Below are 25443 nucleotides of genomic sequence, written 5' to 3' on the forward strand. Positions count from 1 at the left end.
CGGCTGGCGCAGGAAGGGTGGGGGGTGCACGGGTGCGATGGAGTCGAGAGGGCCAGGCTCACGGGGGTTTGGGCTTCCTCATAGCCCCCTGCCACGGGGAGTTGTTTTGGACACGTGCGATATGAGAATGGCATAAAGGTGGCACCTGATGCCGGCCGGGATCCTTGCAGCCCCACCGACACCTGCTTCGGTGCCAGGGGGAGAAGCTGCAGGGTGGAGGGCCCATAGCCGTGCCCGGCTGCCCATCCCCTGCGGTGCCTTGGCAGGGTCTTTGTCATGCACCCAGCCTCCTCCTTCCTGCTCCTTATTCCTCTTCTGGGAAGCGCCGCTCTGGGTTTTGGGCTGACATCACAGCACGCACACGAGCCAGCGGCGTCTGACGACCGCGGGCCGGATGCTGCTTGCATTTGCAAGGTTTGACTCCCGGCCACGTCTTCCAGTGCCATGTGCCAAGAGCGACAGTCTTCCCTCGCAACGTGCTCAAAACTTTCCGTCGGCCCCAGCGGAGCTTCGTGCCCGGACTGAAGGAGCGCGGCCCGGGGCTGTGCCAGCGGGACGGAGACCGGGGGAGGCCACGGGCCGGAGGCTGCGTCCTTCTCCAAGATGATGGAAGGAATTGCAAAGAAAGAGCAGAGCCGAGGCCTAGAAAAAGCCCACCTTCCGGCAAGCTGCAGCTCTGTCGTTTCTCCAAGGGACGATGCCAGGCTTTGGATGAGCTGTTGGAAAACAGCCCATGGAGCCGTCGAAGGTGGCTCTCCAGAGGCATCAGCTCCGTGTGCAGCGATGAGCAAAGAAGCCGGCGCGATGTGCGGCTTCTTGAAATGGAGAACGCCATCATGCCGTGACGCACATCTGCCGTGCGCCCACATCTGGAGTCCGGTGGGCAGCTCGGAAACGATGTTGCAGAGTTAGAAAAGGCTCGGGAAAGAGCGGCTGAGAGACTTGGGGAATGGCGCAGTCGTCAGACCAGGAGCGACAAAAAGGGCTGGAAAGGAGGGGGCCGAGACAGAGGTCTATAAAGCCACGGCGGGTGCGGGGCTGCTGCTCACCAAGTCCCGGGACGCTGAAGCAAGGGGGCGTCACTGAAATTAGCAGGAGACGGGTTTAAAAGCAACAAGAGAAGGTTATTTTTTTACACGGTGCATTGTTAACTCGGGGAACTCCTCGCTGCAGGAGATAGCACGGCCAGGTTCACAAAGGAGCTAGACAGGGATACATCTGACAACGCCAGAGCAGTGTTGGGGGAGGCTGGGGAGGGTGTGACGCTAGGATTCAATGCTCTCCCTCTATGGCAGCCGCTCCTGCCGCTGTTGGAGACGGGGTGCTGGGCCACTGCGGCAGGAGGCAGAGATGGGTCTGTCGGGGCCTGGAGGGAGAAGAGGCAGGGCGGGCGTCTCCTTCCCCGCGGGTCCCCGTGCGCCTGGCTGGCTCCGCACGCCCACGCAGCTGCCGGCAGATGCCGTCACCGCACTGAGTCACCCTCCGCCGCCCCCCCGGAGACTTATCCTGCTGTAATTGCTCCCCTCGCCGTTCGCTCGTGCGCCGGGGGGCCTGCCCGTGCCAACTGGTGGTGATGGGACACGGGAGGCTGCACGCACAACAGGCCGGGAACCGCCAGCCTCTTCCCTAGCTGGACCGGGCAAGCTCCTGCCTGGGTCCTGGATGTGCAATGCTGGCTTTGCCCCCATGCATTTCCAGGCACGTGCACCGGAGAAACACCGGAGCCCGTGTCCTTTCCACCACGGCCCAGCCTGCTCCGTGCTCGCACGATGGGGGCACAACAGTCCTGCCTGGGACTGTTTGGTGGGGAGCTTTGGGGATGGGGGGTGTGGGCATCATCTCCTTCCACCGCTCACCAAATTATTGTTATTAATGACCTTCCAACCAGGAAATCCCCCCCCCAAATCCTCACACAAGGAAAGATTGGTCTCAGAAAGGCAAGCATGGACTCAAACGTCTCATTTCTTAACTCAAAACGCTGAAGGGAGGGCGGGGGGCGGTGGCGGGGTGGTGGGGTGGAGGAATATTTGCTTGTGCTGGTTGAAAAGAAACCGAACCAAAAACGCCGCTGTATTTTTTTGGCCAGGAGCTAAAGCAAACATGACGCTTGGTTGGATGTCGCCTGGTTTGACGAGGAACCTGAATCACCCGCGAGCTCTGCCAAGGAAAAAGCGTGCAGAGGATGAGCGCTGCGGGGGACCGGCCCCGGGGAGGGGAGCCCCGGCCGCTGCGTCATGCGACGGGGATCAACGTTGGGGCTGTTCTCAGGGGTGGGAGATGACAGGACAAGGAGCCATGGGCTCCAGTTGTAGCAAGGGAGGATTAGATTAGATATTAGGAAAAACTTTCTCACCGGTAGTAAAACGCAGGTTACCTAGGGAGGTGGTGGACTCTCCATCCTTGAAGGTTTTGAAGACCGGGGTAGACAAAGCCTTGTCTGGGATGATGTAGTTGGGGCTGGTCCTGCTTGGAGCAGGGCTTGGACTAGATGTGACTCTTAAGCTCCTTTCAACCCTCATTTTCTGTGATTTTACGTCATGTAAGATGCGGCATTAACCTGATGCAGCCATGGCCACGTCCCCCTGCCCTGTAAGGAGGCCGGATGCCGGTGTAGTTAGAGGTGCACAAAGCACCTTGTGTGAAAAAGCATTGCCATAAAATCTTCCAGCCATGATCTCCCCCCTTTCTGCTATGTGTCAGGGGGTTTTCTGGGTGCTGGCTGCAGCCCAGACTGGGGATGGGACTGGGCTGGATCAACCCCGCAGGGTCCTGGCTGGAGGGTCTTGGCCCCGCGCTCAGGCTCAACCCGACGCCAGATTTGGGGTCAGGAAGGAATGATGCTCCATGGTCAGCCTGGGGGCAGGTTTGCCTTCCTCTGTAGCAGGGGCACGGCCTCAGCCCCGGCTCTCCGGAGCATCTACTCACAATCTTTTACAGCAGCAGGATGTTGACCGCGGCCCCCCTGCTTCCCCTGGGGCAGGTTCGGGTGCGACACCAGGGCCGACGGTCATTTTGCTGAGAGGTCAGGTGATGGACTTATCTGGGCTGGTTTGCACAGGGCTGATCCTGCCTCAGGCAGGGGTTGGACTGGATATGACCCCCTGCAAGCTCCATTGCTTAGGATTTCTATGCTTTCTATGACCCCTGCCCTCCCTCCTATACCCAGCCCCAGGCAAGGTTTGTCCCGACCCTACAGCAAAGACACAGGCCCGTAAACGAGTCCTGCTCCCCCAACGAGACGCGCTGGGCTTTGCCCTGTCTCTGCGAAGCCCCCAAGCAGGGCACGGCGTGCGTTCCCATGCAGCTTGTGCAGATGCTTGGACGTTTCCTCTCTCTTGTCCCTGATATTTTCCGAACGAAGCCCCCAGCTGCAGCAGCCCCGCGCGGTATCAGCCAATTAGCGACCGGCAGATTTCCTGTCCTTCTGGCTCATTACATGGCAGGAGGCAGCTGGCAGCGTCATCCCAAAGGCCTGCCAAAGGCCTCGGGATTTTCCATCCTCCCACTGCCCCTGGGCGCCAGGGGCCTCCTCCCTGTCGGTGGCTGCGCTGGGTCCCAGCCCTCCCGGGGTGGTTGCAATGGTGGTGTTCGGTCACCCCGTTGCTGGCCTCCTTTCCTGACAGTGTAGAAATGCAGGGACTGCCGGGGGTCACGTCCAGCCCCCTGCTCTGGGCAGCATCAGCCCAACCCCTTGGCGGGCAGACACCCCCGACCGGTGCCTCTACTTCCCCTTTGCTCTTCAGCCCCGGCACGGCTCGCTCCGGCTCCCCATGTCTACCCGTGGCCCCGTGTCCCCTCCCGTTGCCTGTGGCCTGGGACGGGCTGCGCTACACTGTGCTGCACGGACCGGCCCCCATGGAGCAGTGCATCTCATGCCCTCAGCTGTGATCGAGGCCTTGCGCGCTCGCTGCACGTGGGAACGGCCTGTCCCGAAGGGCCATAGCAGTGTGAGGGTCCCGCGGCGCCAGGAGCGATGCACCCAGCGTACCGGTGCTGAAGGCAGGCGTCAGCTGGGAGCTGCTTGCGGCTGGCAGCCCTTTGGGAGGGTCATTTTGCTCCCCCCCACAACCCCTGCAGCTCACGCCTGGGCCCGGGTTGCTTTCTCCGCTGCAAGGGAGGGAGAAGACTCTCATGGGTGGGTGCTGGGCCGCTGGATGCGAGAGACGTGTTATTTCCAGAGGCAGCGCAGCGGGGCTGGGTCCAGCTGCGGTGGCTTTGGCCAGGGCTGCTGGCTCCAGCGGCTGTCGCAGCCTCTCCCTGCCGTGACACAGCCCAGGGTGACGACTTTGGGATGTGGGTTTTTTTCCTGCTGTTTTGGAAGGAATGAGGTCACCTGCCAGGCCCAGCAGCCTCGGGCAAAAGGTCCTGCCCGCGTTGTGGGGAGGGTCCCATCTCCCTGCTGCCTCGCAGCTCTGCCCAGGGAACTGAACGGGCTCGTTCGGGCTCTGGCGTGGGCACTACAGGCCACATTGAACCCATGTAGGCAATGGGAGCGAAGGTGGAAGCCCCGTGCTTCTATGCATGCGTGTCCCTGTCGCCTGCTCTTGCAAGCCTGCCTCCTTAACGCCAAGCTGAGCTGCTCCGTCGGGGCGCAGGGCTCCTCAGCAAGCTCAGCGACACCCATCTATGCAGGGTGGTTTGTCCAGCTAGCCTGAACGCCTCCAAGCTCCGACAATGCAGCTGCGTCTGGGGTGAGAAAGGCAGCTGCAGAACGGCACGGGGCTAGGACGGGGGAGAGGATCCCGAGATCACAGGAAAGCAGGGCTGGGGGGGGTCTCAGGAGGTCACATCTAGTCCAGCCCCTGCTCAAGGCAGGATCAGCCCTGACTAACCCATCCCAGCCACGTGTCCATCCAGCCTGCTCTTGAACACGTCCCAGGGTGGAGACGCCCCCACCTCTCTAGGTGCCTATTTCAGTGCGTGACCCTCCCTCCGAGCCAAACAGTTCTTCCTCAGCTGCAGCCTCAGTTTCCCCTGCTGCAGCTTGAGGCCATTGCTCCCAGTCCTGTCCCCTACAGCCATAGGGAAAAGCCCATCTCCATCCTCTCTCATTGCCCTGAAGGGGTTTGCAGACCATTAGCAAATCTCCCCTTTTCTCCAGACGCAGTCCCCCCGGCTCTTCCAGCCGCTCCTCCTCAGTCCCATCTCCCAGGGCCCTCAACATGTTTGTTGCTCCGCGCTGGACTCTTTCCAAACTGCCACGTCGGACCCACCATGCAATTTGGGCAAAGCACAGGTACCTGGTTGGGGGTGGTGGTGGGGGCATATGGCAGGACCTGGACTGTGCCAGGGACACCAGTGACATGCAAAGCGGTGCACGGGTGCCTGGCTTGCCTTGGCAGTGTTTGGCCTAGGGCTTGCCTTGCTGTGAATGATGCAGGCGGGTTGCTGCCTGCCTGTCTGCAGCTGGGGGCTAGGGGGTGGCTCTGGCCTTTGCTGGGAACCCGTCCCCAGGCTGTGCTAGGACGGCAGGGTTTCCAGCCCATCCCAGCTGGCCGGCCCATGGGCTTCAGCGCTGGTAGGCAGGAGCCTGAGGCAGCACCGGGGCTTTGGGCTGTGTCAGCAGTTTCTCTCCCCGGTCCTGTCTCCCTGCTGTGAGCCTGCGCTGCCTGCTCCTGGGCCTGGACACCGGGGTTGCTCTGCTATCAGCACTAACCCCAGCACCGTCGGCTCTGCCCATCCAGTTAATTCAGCATCTAGCACAGGTTGGATGTGCCCCATGGGCACGGGGCTGCGAGGGCTATGGCTGGGGCCCGGGAAGCATCTGGGGGCCTCCCTTTCTTTTGAACCTCTACCCTGGTTTGTGGGGCAGAGACCACGCTGCCCGATGAACAGCTCAGGGAGGGAGTTCCTGGCACGGGCGCCCAGGGGCAGGCTGAATGCTGCAAGGAGGAGAAGGCCTCTCTCCCTTCGGACGCTGGGAGCAGGGGCTGGATTACGTGACCTCTGCCAATGCCCCCGGGCTGTAAGCCCTGCTGCTTGGGGCTGCACGAGCGGGACAAGCTTGCAACGTCGGGGATATAGCCCAGGTTCAGAACAGGGCAGATCATGCCAGTGCAGCCCTACTGGGCAGTGTAACCAGCATGCCCTCAAGCCGGTGCTGAATGAGGCATGGGGGGCAATACTGTGCCCTGGTGCCTGTCTCCCCCCTGACGGTGCACGGTCTCTGATGCTGCCAAGCTAGCAGGGGAAAAGTGAGCTGGGGCTGGGTTCAGCAGATGCCAAGTGCGTTTCAGCCCCCTACCCCAGAAGCCTGGGAGCTCAGGTGTGTTGGACAAAGGGGGCAGAGCTGCTGGGCCAGGCAACCGGCGGTCCCAAGCTTTCCCTGCAGCAGGGCACGGCTGTGACCAGAGAGTGGCCCTGGGGCTTGGGACAACAGCCAGGCACCTGGGTGATCCAGGCCAGTGCCCCGACGTGGGGGCAGGGGAGGAGGGTATGGTGGCAGTGCATGGGCACTTCTTTGGGGTGCAGCAAGGTGACGGCAGGGGCATCTATGCTGCACAAGGAAGTGAGGGGAAAGGGCCCCGCGAGGCGCAGGGAGAGGGGGTAAAGAAGCCAGCCTGAGCATCCTCTTGCAGGGGCTCCCTTAGCGCGCTGGGTCCTGCCATGCACGCCCCCAGCACCTTGCACACAGGGGCCTTGACCACAGTCACACGATTAGGCCCGAGTCTGTGCCCCGTTACCATTTCCCAGCCGGGGCTGCGTTTTCCTGGAGCGTTCAGTCAAGACAGCGCACGCCGCGGCATCGAGAAAATAGGTTTTTAATTCAGCAAGACAGACAAGTATTCTGGAGTCACGGAGCAATGCTGTACATGGATCTGCCTCCGTGGGCCGGAAGCCAAAACACAGCCAATACAAGCGACCGAAAGCCTGGATGCACTGTACCTCGGAACAATACTGCAGCAAGATACCGACAAGCCAAAAAGAAGAGACCGGGAGAGAGAAATACTGGGCATACTTGTCAGCAGGTGTATTCGATCTCACGCTCTCCTCCCACCGGCTGAGTGGGGGCTGATCCCCATTACGCTGCTGCAGGCAGCTCTCCGTTACACCAGCGCAAAGGGAATCAGGTTCCAGCAGCTCTGTAAAGCCCATGTGTTTACTTGGAAAGAATCTGCCTGTTCTTTTGCCCCACCTCCCTGGGTACCTTTGGCAAAGATGCCGATTAAGCCTTCCAAACCCCTTCCCCAAAGAGAAAAGGACCAGTTACTTTTTCTCATCTGTCCTTTCAAAATGCTTGGCCCCCCACACGTGGGATTCTCGAGGCCCCGTGCATAAGATGGGGGGTAATCTACAGCCAAGTGGAAGCATCTCCAAAACAACGAAGATGAGCAGTAAAGTGTGTGCCCCGGAGCTTGTGGCGCTGGCAGCAGCGAGTCCGCGCAGCGGGGCAATGGCTGCAGTGTGATGGCAGAGGGAAGCAGTCCAACTGGTGCCGGGAGACTTGCTGTAACATAATATCCGTTACCCCCTAAGACCCGATTCTCCTGCCTGCTCTTGGTTGTGGTAGGAGCAAACTCCCTGCATTTCGCTTACACCAATGAAAACCAGGAGTGCAGGTCATTATGGTGAGCAGAACTGGGGCGAGACCCTAGGGAGTAAGGGACTTGGAACTACTGCTTTATAACCATTGGCATCTCTTGTACCCAGGGGGCGCATCTACACGTTCATTAATGCGCCTTAGTTACTGCCCATTTACTGTAGTACTTGCTTAATGAAGTACTAACAAAATCTGCACTAGTTACTGTGCAGTAGTGGCAGCAGTTTTGTGACGTGTACTGTGCGTTAGCCTAATAACCCTGTGCTGCACCGTTTTTAACTGCTACGCTACTGCAGTTATTAGGCTAATGCGCAGTAAGTGTCTCGTGCAGACGTGCCCAGTGTGACATGCTCCAGACTCTCTCTCTCAAAGCCGACGTCAAATCGCTGGACTTGGTTTCCTTCACAGTTAGTGGAAACGCTTTGGCCACCCCTGGCTCCAAGCACTCAGTAAAGTAACTGTAACTGGAGACAGGAATGGTTAAAACTTGCCGTGACTCATTTCACCTGCACAGTGCTCTGGATGCGTTCTTACCTCTGATCTAAATACCTGAAATGGTTTTATTAAATAAAAAAGAAGGGAATTGCTCATTACCTTTGGTTACCTTTGGTCTCCAGAACACCTTCGCACTGCTCTGGCAACGTGGAATTGTTCCAAGGTTTCGACAGAGCTGGAGATCCAGCTTGAGAACGTGCCAACGTCCGTGGAGGTTTGCGCGGGGGCCTCTTGCCCAGCCAGGCCTCGCCAGTCCTGTCCTAGGTGCAGGCATGAAGCTTGTGGAAGAGCAAGGGACCGAGTCCCAGTGGAAAATATAATTGCTTGTGCTTCTGGAGACCTAATGCTACTTTGGCAACAAGTAAAAAAATCCAGGAGACCTCTAGTCTTGAACTGAGCCTCAAAAATAAATTCCCTTTCATTGCCTCAGCCAGGAGAGACAAACAGAGCTAACACCACAACATACCAACTAGGCTGTATTTCTGAATTTATTAGAAACAGCTGTCAGTACATCCTTCTAAAACAGTTACATGTCAATGTGCTTTATTGCAATTTTTTATTGCATTTTTTTTGATCTAGAGCAAGTAGGCCCAGGATGTTTAGTGTCTGGGATTTAAAAGCCCAACCATCTACTAAAAAAATACAGCAAAATCGTAACACATCTGGTGACAAGTACAGCGTTGCATTACTGATCTAGAAACTACAGTATGACTTGTCTGAAAACACTAACATACAACTGGTTTCTTTATGAAGCAGTTTGTTTCTTTTTAAAAGTTAAACTACATGAATTCCTTTAATTTTTTTTTGACTACACCGTAAACGACAGAAGAACAGGTTTTACACAAATAACAACAAGAGTACCAAAGTTACATGCTGGAATTCATATGGAAAAAACCCAACGGCTTCTTGAGAAGCAGGTTCTAAACAGATGCAGTATCCCTTAAAGAAAAAAAGAAGCAACATGACTGCAAAGGGCGTCAAGGAGTGCGCTGTCATCTCAGCCCTCCGTCCAAGTCCAAACATCCACCCATCCCTTCGACTGGCCCACACGCGTACACAAAGAGTCCATTCACGACGCGATGCACACACTTCCCATCCTTTGCACATTAGCTCTAGACAGGATTTTCATTAGGTTCACTTAAAACGTGCAAATATTACCGCATCTCGAAGGAAAACGGGATTATTTTTTTTTTTAAAAACCCTTTGCTTTGAACAAACGTCGATGCGTCATCCCAGAGTAAAGAATTATCAACAGAACCAGTCCAACAAAAGAACTCATAACCTAGAATCTCAAAAAGCATTAATCAAGATGGTCGTGATAAACCCAACTTTGTCTAACTTTATGTGTAAAACGTGCAAATAGTGAACTTTGTTTCACTAAGGGACAATGCCACTTATGGCTAATGCATATCCATGTGTAAGTGAAGATATTTTACATAAATCTATATACATACAGTACACACACACGCGCACACACACAGATATGATGCAGACCATTACAATCCCACGGTGCTGTAAACTGCCAGATATACAAAATCAAGAGGTTTAATCAAAGGGATCCTCACTTGATGTACAAGTCACTCACCCCCCAAAATTCAACACTTGGCTGCACATGAATGAACTGTCCCAGGGCTAAGCTTGCTGCTGGCATGAAGGGGTTTGCAGCTCCACTGAAGTTAATAGACTTAAGCCAGGGACAAATTTGGCCCTGGGACAGTGCCATGTCATTTTTGCCTTTTGACGCCACCATTTTTCTAAAGGACTGAGCCCACTGTATGACCACTGCAGAACTCAGCAAGCCCGTGGTTAATACTGGAGGTGCTGAGTGTGTAGGGGGAAAAGAAAAGTGTTACTCTCAGGTGTTAAAGCTCATATACTGAAAGCAAGACGAATTAGTAGAGTTGGAACAACAAAGCAAAATAAATGAAATGACTTCAAATGAAAGCCGCTTTTGTCTAATACTGATGATCGGGAGAAGCTGCTGATTGGCTGAGCTGCCTCCCTTTGTTTGCTGTAGTGTTCCAAGCACGTAAAGGTGAATTTTAATCCAGGTATATCTGCATTAGCCATAAAATGGGGGTGGGTTATCTGCCAGAAGTGATCAGAAAAGGGAGATCTGCATTAGATGTATGGAGCCAGCCCGAAGACTCGCGTTTTAAGCACTGCCCTCTTCTAGAAGAAGTTGCAATCTATAAACCTCCCGCTAGAACAAAGGGGAGGGACTCTGAAGGGGGCTCAGGGGTTTCCCCCTTCTGTGGAAACAGTTCCTGCCCACAGAATGTCAGAGTCACCCAAGTTTGAGAGACTTTTCTACACCGCTGTCAAAACACGCTCCCGACGCACACAAACAGGACTGGTTACTATGTGGGCCGGTAGCTTAGTTCACTCCTCCTGCCTGCACAAGCTGGGCCAAAGGAAACAAGCGGGTCAGCAATCCGAGTTTCCTTCAAATACGAAAAGATCTCTATAAAAATAGCTGAATTAAGTCCCCAAGGACTTCCAGCAGGATTCTGATTGTTCTCTCTCTCTCTCTACAAACATGCACATTGATTTAAAAAAAAAAAAGGTATAGCCAGTTATTCTAATGCTGCCTAGGCAAACATCGAGAACAGGTCCACTTTGCAATCAGATTTTCCCTTTGTGAAGATGGATGGGAGTCCTGTTCAAGAGAACTGTCTGCTCCTTGATCAAGCTACAATCAGAAGATGCTAAACCTGGATTTTCAAACTTATTTTCTTGCTTGCATAAGCCTTTGTAAATGTTACTTAATTTTACCATTCAGAGTAAATATTGGCACAAATCTTTGTTCTTCAGGAATATATTGTGGCTTTGCTGTTCACAAAGCAGACATTAGTGATTTAAATTACCAAAGACGGATGAAAACTAACAAAAGCAAGCAGGACTTTAGGACATAAAGGGCACATCTACACGTGCAGTTACTGCACAGTAACCGAAAATTACTGCACAGTATGGGTGCATGTCTACACATGCATGCTCGTACTGTGCAGTAACTATGGCAACTTACACCTAGTAGGTACTCTGCAGTAAGGTACATGTAGACACCTTACTGCACAGTAACCCTGTGTGTGGACTGACTTGGGGGTAACATTCAGTCCCAAGTCAGTCCACACAGTGTTACTGCACTGTAATGCCTGCACTTGTAGATGCTGGCGTAAAACCCACTTACTGCGCAGTAAACGCACGTGTAGACACACCCAATTTAAACAACACTCCAAACCCAAACTTATCAGAGTGCTTTGTTAAAACTGCATTTGGAACCTGTCTTGCAAACCTTACCTCCCACCTCAAAGTACCTGTTTTATATCTGCAAAATGCAGCGCGCGCACACACACACACGACTTGCTCACATGGCAGAGTTTTATTCCCTGTTAGTGTAAAGAAGAAAAAAAAAATAAAACCTAGACAGACATTCACACAACAGAAAAGATTGTTCAAGTACCAAATAAGGGGCTTTTCCAAACTTATCAAAGTGTGACACTCCGTTAGCAATTCTGCCGTTTTAAAACAGCCATAGCCTTCAGTTATGGATGCGTTACCATCCACGTTTGCACAGTGAGCAAGTGTTAGGGCAACCAAGATCCCCCCTCCCCCCCAGCTCTTAAAACAGCAAAGTGTCAACATTCATTTCCACAGTGCCCATTATGGCTACTCAGCCTGGACAAGGCTGAGATTTGCTTTGATTTCTGTTCTATTGAAATGCAAGTACAAGTTGGAATTTGGATTTTATAAAGCGGGCAGGCAGGATTCTCCTTTCACATGGAGTTTTCCACCAGAGGAATCTCTTGCTTACACTGGTGAACGTGAGAAAAAAACTGGGTCCATTGCATGTGGAATAGACTTTGCTCTTTTAGTCATATTTGGAAGGGTGTGCGCCTGTGCGCACACATATGAAAGGGGCATTGGATTTTGGTATGGAGAGGAGGGCTGTACTAGCTCAGAACTCAGACCGAGAGGTACAGAGCAGTTACCGCAACCTTACTTCCAAACATAGGATATTTTCAGACTATTTATCCTCTATTTAACTAAAAAATAAACCATCACGAAGCACTGATGCAGCAAGCCATCTCTCTGCAGTCATCGATCGCTCCTCCGTGCCCTTCATCGTACTTGCCTCTCAGTCTGCAACTGATCAGCTTGACACACACCCATAGGGGCTCATTAAAATTGTGACTATTAAAAAGGTGTAACAGGAGATTTGGAAGTTTATAAACTTTAGCAACAGGTAATTCCTGGCTGATGTACTGTGCGTAATGGGCACAATGGGAACTGTGGAAGTAGATCTTGTTTCCCATTCATGAGAAAGCAAAATACTGAATCACCCCATGATCCCTGCAAATGTACTTCAAAACAGATAAGAAACTGTGCATATTTGAAAGTTTCAACATTATTTTCCCCATTTAACACTGTGCAAAAAAGGTTTATTCAAATCTACATACATTTAATACAATGTGGGTCAGTGAGATCGGTACTAGTCCAGATGCAGTCAGGAAAGAGATGGCTGCTCTAGTAAACTGAATGCACTGTCCCCTCCCCCCCAAATCTTCTGACCCTTGAAACCAGAATGTTTCAGCACTATGCATACACAGTATCACATGCTGTTGGTTTAGAAGAGTTTCCTTTGTTTTATCTTTATATCATCTCTTATGCATTTGTTTTAGGCCTGCAAACAGCTGGTTTTAGTACTGGGGCCTAATCTTGCACCTGACAGGCCCAATTCAGTTTTCTAGGTCCTGGAATTAAAAATGGTGACTGGGAGCAGTGGCAATTTGTTGGCATAAAACCCACTCTGAATTAAAGAATCAGGCCAACCAAAATGAGTGGCAATGGGGACAAGCCCCGGAATGGATTATACCCACTACATATTTCGGTTGGCTTCGAGACCCATTTTTCTCTGGCCACAAGTGCAAAAATTGATGCAATAGTAGGTGTGCAATGGCATGTGAGTACATAAGTGGGTCAACACACTAGCAGCTGTGTCTTATGTGCCTAAATCAAGTGCATAAAGACATACTGGCAAAACAGGAGCTCTCAGGGATGGAAAGGGCAAGCAAGGAACTTCTAGGTATAATTTGAACGTGGTTCTAATCTGAAAGTTAGGGGAAAGTAAAAGGAAATGCTTCTTGATGGCTTTTAGCTTTCTATTATGTATTGCTCACAGCAATGCAGCACCTGGGATTAGGGAAGTGGTCCGAAATAGAAGGGGGACAGGTTCTGAATTCAGCCACACCACTGTAAAGCCAAAGTAACATAGAAGCCAATGGAATTCCTCTGTATTTATGCTGGCATAACCGAACACAAGATCCAGTCCAAAACCTCACAAAACTGAAGGTCAACTAGGGATGCTTCTGACACAGCTCCGTTTCCCCCCTGTACAGCTACCATTGGTGCTATGGGACTGCAAATCATGGTGTGGTTTAAAAAACGACCTCTCTCAGGTTAAAACAATATAACCGCTACAGTGCTCACAGTTCCTACAGCAAGATATTTAACAGTCAGGTTGCCCTTTCAGCCTAACTCCTTTCTCTTGCAAGTGAAAAATCAGGGACTAACTTCCCATGGACTTCAATGGAGTCACCATTGTAAGCAAGAGAAGAACTCTGACACAGAGGTAGATTTTTTCTAAGGCAAAGATAGCCATTAAGCGCCCAACAGCCACTGATTTTTCATTTGGAGTTAGACACCCAACTACAATGTATATATCTGACAAGCCTTCCCCGTCATGAACTGGGATTGGAGTCAACATAGGAAGGCATGTTGGATGTAGAGATGAGTTGCCAGAGTAGAACATACAAATTACTCAAGAGATGCAGTTTCTTCTTAGAGAAGAATTTCTGTTCCTGATACTACAATTGGAGATGTGATTCTGGCTTTCCACTGAACGCAGCAGACACTTGTTCAGCAGCCACATGGATGCCAAATAGGAAGGAAACTCAGGTCTTGCCTTTGTCTCACTCTTCTCACACAGCTTCTGTATGCTTCAGTCTGTGGGGCTTTTTCAGCTGGACAATTCTTCATTTGAAGATCACATTCTAGCTGGTTAACCAGCACCTGGATGTACCCAGGGACATAAATAGTGCAAAATAAAGTGTTTCTTGGACTCACCAAGCAACCTAGATTGCCCTTCCCGCTAGTGTTTCAGTGCTCAAGACTTGTCACTTCCCTGCTCAGGAATTATTAATTTTCTGCTTAATAATACTAACTTATAGTGCCTTCGACTGGTAATTTCACAATGTAAACATTAATTAAGCCTCCACAGGCTTGGCATTATTCCCCAGGGCTTATACGAAGTCTGGGCTCAAACGGGAAGCCAGTAACAAGATAAGAACAGACCAGGGAGTCCCAACTTGCAGCCTAGTGTTTGAATGATTAGACTGTCTCCCTTCCTGTAGAATGGGCACACTTCAGAAGGTACCACTATCATGGAAGGAAGCAAGATTAAATTCTGTTGCTACACACTGAGTAACTACTTTGCCAGCTCTGCCTTGATGCCAAACAAAGCCATTTCTGCCACACTTTACTTATTTTTTTCTAATTTAGAGACCTAGGAGGAACAAACAATCAATAGCTAAGGAAACAATTTATTTTCTTTTCAAGTGAAACTGTTCCTTGGATTTAACTCATTAGGAATTGCTACACCTGACAAGAAACGTGGCCACTTAATCCCATACTGCTACAGGTAAACCAGTGCTGGCAAGTGCCTAGAAGTCTGTTAGCAGTAGATCAATTTCCAGAACTGGCACCACTGCATGAGTTGGTGTTGAGGTTAGTGTTTTGTCAGCTGGGCAACATTAATTATGGCTACAAGAAGAGGAACTAAGTTCAGCATCTGTAACATCTTGCGTAACCTTGACTTCAGTGGAATGACAGACCAGAATCTGGTTTATGACTACCAATTCAAATGGGAACTCTAGTTATGAACAGGAGCAAGTCGTAGGACTATCACTCAGGTAATTATTTGGTATAACAAGCCATCCAGAAGCATTGCATTGCACCTTTTCTTTACACTTACATTTAAAATTTACAAGGGTTTCAAACAGAGTAGTTAAATGCTCAGCAACACAACTCAAAATAAGAGTGCCAGCTTCATTCTGGTTTACATTCTGAAGCATATTATCTTAAAAATTGGGAAGAAGAGAGTGCCAAGGGGGACGTGAGGAGAGGGAAGGGAAGGGGGAGCCATTACATCAAATTAGACAGATTAGTGTTTTCAAAACCACGCAAGAAGTTTTAGCTTTTCCTTTTATTTGTTTCAAGTTTTGGTGTAAAAAGTATGTGCGGATGCTAATGCAACCTTTCCCCAGAAGTGCGCAATACAGCAACAAATAGTTTTGGTGGGTTCAATTTGGTTATAAATGTTTCCTTTAAGCGAAGACCTGTAGTGCCATTGAAACCAAAACTTTGTTACTGTTGGTAAAAAATAAAGCAACTTTTCTTTATAAGGATTTTCCCCCCCATTTAAATAAAAACCTGAAGCTTTCCATAATTCCTTTGGTCTTCTCTCACCAAATTCCATGCTACCTCAAGACAAGCCCTCTTTTGGAAGTTCGGCTGAATCGCAGTGAAGCTGTTCATGTAGCAGAGAACATTGCTGTGGTAGTTTCCCCCTAGTTCCTTGGAGTTTAAGACTGAAAGACTGTACTGATGCCTCTACAGAGGCGCCCACATTATCTCTACAAGAACGAGAAAACAAAATTCCGATTAAAAGTTCTGCTGAAGGTGCCTGGCAAAAAAATCCTCTCCATAAAATGATGTTTTGCTTCCAGTTTCTTTTTTGTACGTGTTGAGTTTATTCCCCTCCCACAAAGGAAACAAAAAGGATCAGTGTAAAAGCACAGCTGAGCTTTAGGTAGCACCAGGACACCTACACCCAAGTTGTCGTCTTGTCGCTGCTAGGCCTCTTTGATTCACATTCACAGAATCACTTCTTGTGCAAAACAAGCAGTCTAAGGAGAAAGAATGCCCTCCAAGTTCTAATAAAAACTGTAGAAAAAAATCCAAGATAGCCAACACTTTTCTCCTCCCCAGAATTTATCTGCAAAGGGAGGAGGGCATCTGTGCGTAGACAGGATAGGCAAGCCTGACATTTAAGGAATCATTGTGTTGGACGAGGGATGTCTGCTGGTAATGAAGGACTAATTCCTTAAGTGTGCTGTACAGGTTATATGGTTCTGCAAACCCATAACCCCTTGGAGTGCTGTAGATCACACAGTGTTTAACTTCTCCATCAGCTCTGCAAGGAAAGAAACATGACAGTTTAACAAGGAGGAACAAACCCAAGAGCGACACAAACTAAACATTAGGAGGTAACATGGCCAGCACAGATACTTTACAATCAAAACAAAGAAGCCTGGTAGACAGGAGGAATGGGACCACCACAAAGAGCCTGTGAAGGAGGGAAGCTTCCAGAGACAGTGGCTAGGCATTCTTACCATGTGCCACAATGGAAAGAAACTAGTCATGGGACAGCTCCTTCCTGCTATCCCAGTGCCCACTGTTTGGTCCTGCAGCTAAAAAAGGGTCAGCATTCACTGGCTGCTGGCTTTCAGCAAGTCAGACTAGAACTTCACTTACTATTCCCAGTGTCCTTTCCCTAGAGATTAGTGGAGTGGTTCTCAAAAACCAACTATATAATCATCTCTTTTCTAATTCAAACACTAGACATGTGACAGTCATCTTTTCTAGATAGCTCCCACTCCTCTAGGGACATTTAGCTTGCTCTAGCTCTAGAAGCCTCCAAAAAAAAAGCTTGCCGTAGAGCTGTACTTCAGAAGCCACAAAAGAGAAATGTGCAGATGCTGAGGTCTGGGTATGTTCATGGATAAAAGGATTCCTCAATAGTGATCATCTACAGTATTTCTAAAGGTGCCTCCATAGCACACAGGCATAATTTGACTCGTTACTTAAGAAAGGAAGGGAGGGGGGAAAAAAAAAAAAGACAAAGGAAAACTATAAAGAAGCAGGAAACAGTGTTATGGACTTGAGGAAAGCCTCACATGAAAGCAACTCCTGTTGCTGTAAACCGTAAGACGCTTATTCAAGCAACAATTCAGTTCAATGAGCCCAGTGAACTAAGCCAACAGGATCTCCTGGGCAGTGGTTTGTTAAATGAGGTTTTCAGGGGTTTCCATCAAGTGCACTGTGGGTGGGCAGCAGAACTAGGGAGTAAGTACTCCTGGGACTTTCACATCACAAGGGCTCCTGCTGCACCAGGTCTCAATGTTCCAAGACCACCCAAACCCCCCCCCCCCCCGAAGTGTCAGTTAAAACAGACTAAAGTTGTGCTAATCTTACATTAAAATGAGTGAGAAGAGTCAAACACAGAATAAACATGAATGCCCAGAACACCCATTTCTCACAAACGATGTTTTCCTTAAAGTGCCACCATGAATTTAAACATAGTAGAAGTGTGGATTTGGAGTTTGACATGTCTGCAGGTCTCAAAACAATATCAGAGCATTTCAGCTCAGCTTCTGCTAGCCTCCTTCTTTGGAAAAGCATGGGAAAAATTTAGCCCCTGTTGCCCTCCTTAAAGGATATATTATTATGGAGCTTCAAAATGCAACGCTGCAAGACTGCAGCTTGGTAACTTTATGACTGAAATTACAGACCCACAGGGCTGGAAGAGATTTCAAGGGTTACCGACTTCAAGTCTGAAGGTGACAAGAACCATAATAATACCTGTGGTTCCAAATCAAATGGCTCTAAAGGACTGCCATTTTAACTAGCCTCACTCTCTACATAATACACTCATTTGAGCACATTAAAGTCTACAGTGACTTGTTTTCCCCAACAAGCGTAAATGGAAGATGCCCAAGACAGACAGTCAAGAAGTTCTTGAGGAAATCAGATCACAAAGAACAGACTTACACCACAGAACAAGCGTAACATCCTTTCTTGCTACTTTCTCGAATTAAAAACGATCCGTCAGGTTTCCCACAGAGCAAGTCTTCTGCCTGGATACGGTTGAGATCCCCAACAAACCAAGTTTTCTCATCGTAGTGTGGCAGATTTTCATCTTCTTCATTCACGAAGTATGTACTAGAGAAGATGGAACTTGTTAGCTCAACCACACATTTACTGTAGGACTCAGTCATAAGGAGGAGGATTTACTCTTGCATAAAAAAGGTACAACACAACTGGGAAGAGGCTGCTCAAATTGGGAGGTCAGCCTGCTGTGTTTCCTTGGCACCAACTAAGACTCCTTATTCCCAGAGATACCTGCATGCACATCAGGTCAGCATGGAGCTGTTGGCTCAAATGAGACAAAGCTTCCAACGGAGAAAGAATGACAATCCTTTATAGAGAAATAGGCATTTCACATTAGTGAGTGCCTCAACTGGAAGACTGAGCTCTGCCACTTATCAGCAAGACTAAACATACAAGGGCACTTACTCATCAATATTTTCATTCTTGATTCCCAGCCAGTCATTTATTCGCTTCTGCCTCACTCCTTTGTGATTGAGCCATCTGCCAGAAGAGAAGAGAGGGCATTAATCTCTTTCCTAGTTGTTGGTTACTGACCAAACAGGACCAAGGGAAGCTCAGACACAGAACCCAGGAAGAATGTACCTACAGTCATAGGTAACCCACCATGGGAAAGCAAAAGCAGGCTCAGAACATGCAAGACTCATCCTCTGACACACTCGGGGACACCTTCACAGGGTTGGGGGAGGGGTGTGCAGAGGAACAACAGAAAAACTAAGATGCCCTTTTCACTGGAAGGGATGGTACGAAAGAGCAGGAGCAAAAAAGGGACAGCCCATAAACACTAGAAATTACTAGTAGAAGGAATGGGCCAAGCCTCCTGGTGATGGCAGCCTGCTTCCCTCCCCCCCAAAAGACATCTTGTCACTATAGATGTCTTCCCACCTTCCCCTGAAGGCATCTGGGCACTGAGGAGTGTGGTGCGCCTTTTTCAAATACCGGCCAGGTTCATAAAACTACATGCTACAGTGCACCATCTCTTCAGACCCGTGAATTCCTAATCCTATTGGCAGGGGGTGGGGTGGGGGAGAAAGGAGGGGAGAGTGAGCATGATACCCTCAAGAGCTTTGCTTGCTGTTCTCCCCAGCTTTGTTTCACCAGCTTCTGCTCATGTTTAGTAAAAGGTGAATGCTGGATGACAGCATCCATCATCCTTTTTGCTTCAACTCACAAGAATCATACATACATGTTGTGAATCCTGGCCTATGGCAGATATGGTTTGACAGGCAACTGCTGCAGTAATTAAGACACGATGTTATTACAGGAGCAGTGGAAAGGATAACCCAATCACTCTGCACTTTGGGTTTAGTGTATTAAATGCCAACAATTCTGATCATAAAAGAAACTATGCTCATGTTACCATCATGAGCACAGAAAACAATGAAGACTGCATCAGCTAGGTTCATCACTGGCATTGCTTTGAGTGACACATGCTGTGCTTACTTACACAAGGTACTGATCTCTGATCTTGCGCAGCTGGATGAGATCAGGTTTGATACTGTTCATTTTCTTATCAATTTCCCTGTTGTCCAGAGCTTGTTTCTTCAAATCCTGCTCCAAACGCATTTTACTATCGTGGATCTCACCCAGGCGTGATTTTAATTTCTCATAATTCATCATGATTCTAGAAGGAAGTTTGTAATGTTTAAGCAGCAGAGAAATAGGACAATTCTAGTCCAGAGGGTCTAGCCTTGAGAATGGCTTGTGTCTTTATACACAGAAAAAACCCCAAACCCCCACCAGAATAAGATATAGAAGTGAGAGCTTTATTTCCCCTTAAACATCAGTTTAAATTATTACTATGGTAAAGCTCTAGATTAAGTGCAGCTCTATCCAAAAAGTGACCAACTGGTGTGTCCCTTTCCTACCCTTGGTCTGCTCCTTGTGTAATAACATTCAGATCCTTTTTTAATGCGTCTTCATTTTTAACAGGTATTTTTAGGAGCATGCAATGGCTTGATTCCTCCTCCTCCGCTCTCAGATTCACTTACTAGGTTCTAGTCAGTTATGTAACGCCAGTACAGGTGTCTGACAGCAGGGTTTGTCCTGCAGACTTTCAATACTGGTGATTATGTGCACACTAGAAAGAACACAGCTTGACTCTGAGATTAGCTTGCAGGCCTGGCAATGTTGGGAGAGGCCCCCCCCCCCCCAAAAGACACCCCTCAACATTCTTTCACTTTATCTGTACAAATAATGGCACAATCGATATAGGTTCAGAGTGAAGCATGGAAGCATTGTGGTACTTTTCCAGACTAGAATCAATTGTTAATGACTTGACTGCCATTTTTATGAAACCCCCATCAGCTTAGCCACCATATTTACCCTTTTTACTATAGTTGCAGCTATTTGGCATTTTATTTGCAAATATCTCACTGGGAACATTTAAGACACTGGCAAAAGGCAACTGCTTATTCCAAGAAAAGAAAGCTTATTATCTACTCTGCACAAAATGTCTGGCAATATTTAATTACTGCGTAACCCTATACAAAAATGGGAGCTTAATTGCAAAACCTCTTTGTCTCAGAATCATACTGTTTGGAAACAGATAGCGCCTCACTGCTGTGAAGTGCTGCCTGCATTTATGGCGCACTACAAACATTTTCAATACAGAAGGGAGAGGCTGGTTTGCAGTAGGTAGCTGCCCAAATTATTACAGCAGCTTTAGATGACAACAATGGCGATTCTTTAAAGGATTATGTATTAAACAGGAAGGATTGCGTTGCCTTATTGTGCTTGGTGCTGACACAGCTGAACAACAAGGGCGACACCTTCTTAGAGGGTTTCACCCTAACCATTAATTTCTCTTACAGGTTTTTGTCAGATAACCAGTCTTGTAACACAAAAGCATTTTTAAGGGGGTGGTGGGAGTAGCTGGGTTTCAACGTATCTTTAGAATCCATTCTAAATAATATTTCGATGCAATTCCCACTGGAATTAAATGGCCTCTGGATTTTTATTAGAAGATCCACTGACAGGTACCAGCAATTAAGTATGGCCTACATTGAAAAAGGACTAAAAACTGTGACTGGAGGGGTTCCAGCTTTAAAGCATTTCTGGTTGCCATATCAAATGTGCTCAGATTACAAAGAGACAGTCCTCCAACTGCATTTCATGCAAATTCACCTGGGGTCCAAGAGCTGGACTAGATGGCATTGTTTATTTTGAACACACCAGCGTTAAGGTGTGTGAGGTACAACCCAATTAGGCCTTCAGGCTGTAAAAAGATGTCATAATTGTCACAGCACTGGCTGTGCAGCAACATGTCCTGCATTGGAGAAGATGCCCGTCATACCCATTCACTGCCCCTTTAAAAGCAGCTGGTAAGAGTGATCAAGAGCAGCCCGGTTCACCAGCCCCATGCCATAATTGCACTGTAAGTGTACAGATGCTCTCCACAATAAGGCAAAACAAAATGGTTACTAGGTATAGTCATGCAAAGATTTCTGAGGATTTGTGGAGTGACAGCACAAGAAAGTCATCATATGGGTGTGTTTGTCACAAAATGTTTTCTGTTGTGACAAGGATAACGCCTTTTTGTAGCCTCACTGACATGTCCCAGTAGTCACCTTGTAGTGATGAAGGCTCAGCTTGCCCTGACTTCCTTGTAGCAGCAGTGTTGTCATGTGCTCTTGTTCATCATTCTCTTAGTCTGACTGGAGCATGGTGTGACAGGGGGCCTTACCTGGGTCGGGTCTCATCATTGGCCTGCCCACCTGTCTAGGGCAGTCTGCCCTGCCTCGTCTGCCATGCCTTGATGGACCAAAGAAGATGGAGAATTGTAGGAGGCTGCCCATTTAGTGCCCTGATGCCTAGGGTGTTATACACGGTTCTGAACCTCCCTTCCAGTTGGCCCATGTGCAGTCCTTCAGGCCCCCTAAGGCCCTACTCTATTTTATGACCAGGTTACAAAGTGCCTGGATACAGGAGGAGGGGTGGACGTCATATACTTAGACTTCAGGAAGGCCTTCGATACGGTATCCCACCCCATACTGGTGAACAAGTTAAGAGGCTGTGACTTGGATGACTACACAGTCCGGTGAGTGGCAAATTGGCTAGAGGGTCGTACCCAGAGAGTCGTGGTGGATGGGTCAGTTTCGACCTGGAAGGGTGTGGGCAGTGGGGTCCCGCAGGGCTCGGTCCTTGGACCGATACTCTTTAATGTCTTCATCAGCAACTTGGATGAAGGAGTGAAATGTACTCTGTCCAAGTTTGCAGATGACACAAAGCTATGGGGAGAAGTGGACACGCCGGAGGGCAGGGAACGGCTGCAGGCAGACCTGGACAGGTTGGACAAGTGGGCAGAAAACAACAGGATGCAGTTCAACAAAGAGAAATGCAAAGTGCTGCACCTAGGGAGGAAAAATGTCCAGCACACCTACAGCCTAGGGAATGGCCTGCTGGGTGGCACAGAATTGGAAAGGGACCTTGGAGTCCTAGTGGACTCCAAGATGAACATGAGTCGGCAGTGTGATGAAGCCATCAGAAAAGCCAATGGCACTTTATCGTGCATCAGCAGATGCATGACGAACAGATCCAAGGAGGTGATACTTCCCCTCTATTGGGCGTTGGTCAGACCGCAGTTGGAGTACTGCGTGCAATTCTGGGCGCCGCACTTCAAGAAGGATGCGGATAACCTGGAGAGGGTACAGAGAAGGGCCACTCGTATGGTTAAGGGCCTGCAGACCAAGCCCTACGAGGAGGGACTAGAGAACCTGGACCTTTTCAGCCTCCGCAAGAGAAGGTTGAGAGGCGACCTTGTGGCCGCCTATAAGTTCATCACAGGGGCACAGAAGGGAATGGGTGAGGTTTTATTCACCAAGGCGCCCCCGGGGGTTACAAGAAATAATGGCCACAAGCTAGCAGAGAGCAGTTTTAGACTGGACATTAGGAAGAACTTCTTCACAGTTCGAGTGGCCAAGGTCTGGAACGGGCTCCCAAGGGAGGTGGTGCTCTCCCCTACCCTGGGTGTCTTCAAGAGGAGGTTAGATAAGCATCTAGCTGGGGTCATCTAGACCCAGCGCTCTTTCCTGCCTATGCAGGGGGTCGGACTCGATGATCTATTGAGGTCCCTTCCGACCCTAACATCTATGAATCTACGTAACTGGAATTTGGTTAACAGTTCTGTTGCTGATGCTTGTGGAGGAACAGTTCTGTTCTTGTCCATGGATGAGATATAAAAGTCTTTCTATACATTTTTGAAGTTTCAGTATAATATTATTTTAGTAAATATGACTATTAGACCCCCCCCCCAGAAGAGGTCTACTGAGCCAAACAGGGCCATTTTTCAGGGTAAAAATCACTTTAACATCACACACTGAAGACTGCCTGCTACTGTCCCTATATACATCAACTGCTTTACAGAAATGCCTTACTGACTTCAATTAGAATTGTAGCTTAATGTGGACCTAAGATAACTTCCATGATGTTTTTTCAGCTTCATAAGTAAGAATTAAGAATAAGCCAGTTCAGTAATTAAGAAATAATCCAGAGCACTACTCTAGAATAATGGTTTCGGACTGAATTCTGCTAACTGACACTTAAGAGCTGCATGTGCAAGAGAACACAGCTGACAAGGGGATTTGATTTAAATCAGCTGCGAGTCTAGGTACACTTAAGTATTAGAACAAAAATGTCAGTTAAGTTTTTAGATCCTGTTTTAGCTATAAAGCAATTTTCCTTCTACCTTGACAATATTCTTTGAATTCAGAAAGACATGCTTATCCAAGCCTGACATCTTCCCGAGGAGAGCTCCAAGTTGTAAACAGCTTACTTCATAGAAGTTTAGAGGCAAGGGGTGGGGAGGGGGAAGTTAAATGCACTGAAATTCTTCTTTTTGAAATGCTTCAAGCAGGGATCAGAACCTCCACTGAAAGTGCTGTACTTCTTTCCTCGTTTCAGATAGATCTTAGTAAAGGAATTTCTTGGGGGTGACAATGACGCATCTATTTCACATGGAAAAGCACACATGCAGTTTACTTCCACAAGTAGTTTGAGAGCCTACCGTTCTATTTCTTTCTCATTCCCCTCTCTCCGAAATCGTTCAATATATTCTTTGCTATATCGCTCTTGTGTGTGACACTGTTCCTCAAATATTTTAATGGTTTCATTAAATGCTTCAATTGCAGTCCTCTTCATCTGAATTTCCTTCATGAAAAGAATTAAACACAAAAAGCATCCTTAGCCATTAGTTTCATGAACTAAATTACAGTGCGAAACTCAATTATGCTTCCCAAACTGAATTGAAAACCCTTCATCTCAATACTCTGGTACAGTCAGAGTGTTTGATTAAGTTGGGTTTTTCTTTTGGGTGAAAACCTCACCAGTAGCCCCAAACCATTTCTCCTGCTAAAATGGGCTTTCTTGTACTTGTGATAAGGTTTCCTTCAATACAGAAACCCACCACAGATCTTTCAAGTCGAGTTTCAGGTCCTAGCTTATTATTTCCAGTAACACAATTAAGTCAATGAGACCTATTCCCCTCCTAACCCCAGCAAATCAGTCTGAACACCACAATCTTGCTACTGTAAAACAAAGCATTGATTTCTGACCTTAAACTGGACAGCAAGCTGCCCGAAACAGAACCTGAAAGGATGCCCTTTGATGGCTCCTCCTAGAAATGTTACGCTATAGCAATATCTCTATTGCGAGTTCCCCCAAGCGCAATAGAGGGTCCCTCAAAAGACCCCTTCGTTATATGTAGGCTACCTCCAGAAGTGTGAGTTTTGTGCATGTCTGGGCTACACCACTTCCAGTTCAGCAGGCCGCTCATGCTAAGCAGCAAGGCGTGTTTGAGCATGCTGCTGTCAAGTACAGTAACTTTCTAGTCTAGACATAGCCCTTGATTCTTATATAAAGGCACTGGGGCATACGGTGCCTAGAGACACCCTTGGCCAGCTGTTGAAGGAATGCACAGCCCAGGCACTGCCTACGACAGTGCGATTACTGGCTGATACTCTTCCCCCACTGCCACTGTGCTATGCCATAGTACAGAAGCTCAGAGAATAAAACATTTGGTCAATAAAGGAAGTGTAATTGATAACTCGGAAACTGACCTGCCCCACTACAAGACAAAAAACCAAAAATATTTTTTGGTTAGGCTTTGTCTTTATTTCCTCAGGTTGTTTACTACATGTGGCTTTGCCAATCATTTTCTTTTAGTAACCTGTTTTTCTGTCTTCCTAGGGATAAAAGTTATGTTTGTCAGACAGCTGCTGTAATGACCAGACAGTCTAGGAACCAACCTGTGATGTTCTGGTGTATTCTTCATAGAGTCTGTCATATTCTTTACTCTTCTCCTGATACTGGGAGTGGTATTCTTGAAGCTTTTTACCAACCGCATCTATATTATCTTCTTTTACCAACTGATCCTACACATGCCAGAGAAGAAGCAAGCAAGCAAG

The 25443-nt window shown here is 48.6% G+C and overlaps 1 protein-coding gene across 3 annotated transcripts in view; it reads right to left on the reverse strand.

Annotated features, from left to right (window-relative positions):
- Nucleotides 1-6745: 6745 nt before the first annotated feature.
- PIK3R3 (phosphoinositide-3-kinase regulatory subunit 3) overlaps nt 6746-25443 on the reverse strand; it is a 134694-nt gene continuing 115996 nt past the window's right edge. For all 3 annotated transcript variants that reach the window (XM_059727775.1, XM_059727776.1, XM_059727777.1), the window contains 6 exons: nt 25285-25410; nt 24045-24187; nt 19488-19664; nt 18449-18523; nt 17924-18094; nt 6746-16286 (listed from right to left, as the gene is read on the reverse strand). In XM_059727775.1, the coding sequence (XP_059583758.1) occupies nt 16085-16286; nt 17924-18094; nt 18449-18523; nt 19488-19664; nt 24045-24187; nt 25285-25410 (894 nt within the window). In that variant the 3' untranslated portion in view covers nt 6746-16084. The remainder of the gene's footprint in view (nt 16287-17923; nt 18095-18448; nt 18524-19487; nt 19665-24044; nt 24188-25284; nt 25411-25443) is intronic.

This window comes from Alligator mississippiensis, chromosome 5, assembly GCF_030867095.1.
Source record: "Alligator mississippiensis isolate rAllMis1 chromosome 5, rAllMis1, whole genome shotgun sequence".
In the NCBI taxonomy this organism is placed as follows: Eukaryota; Metazoa; Chordata; order Crocodylia; family Alligatoridae; genus Alligator; species Alligator mississippiensis.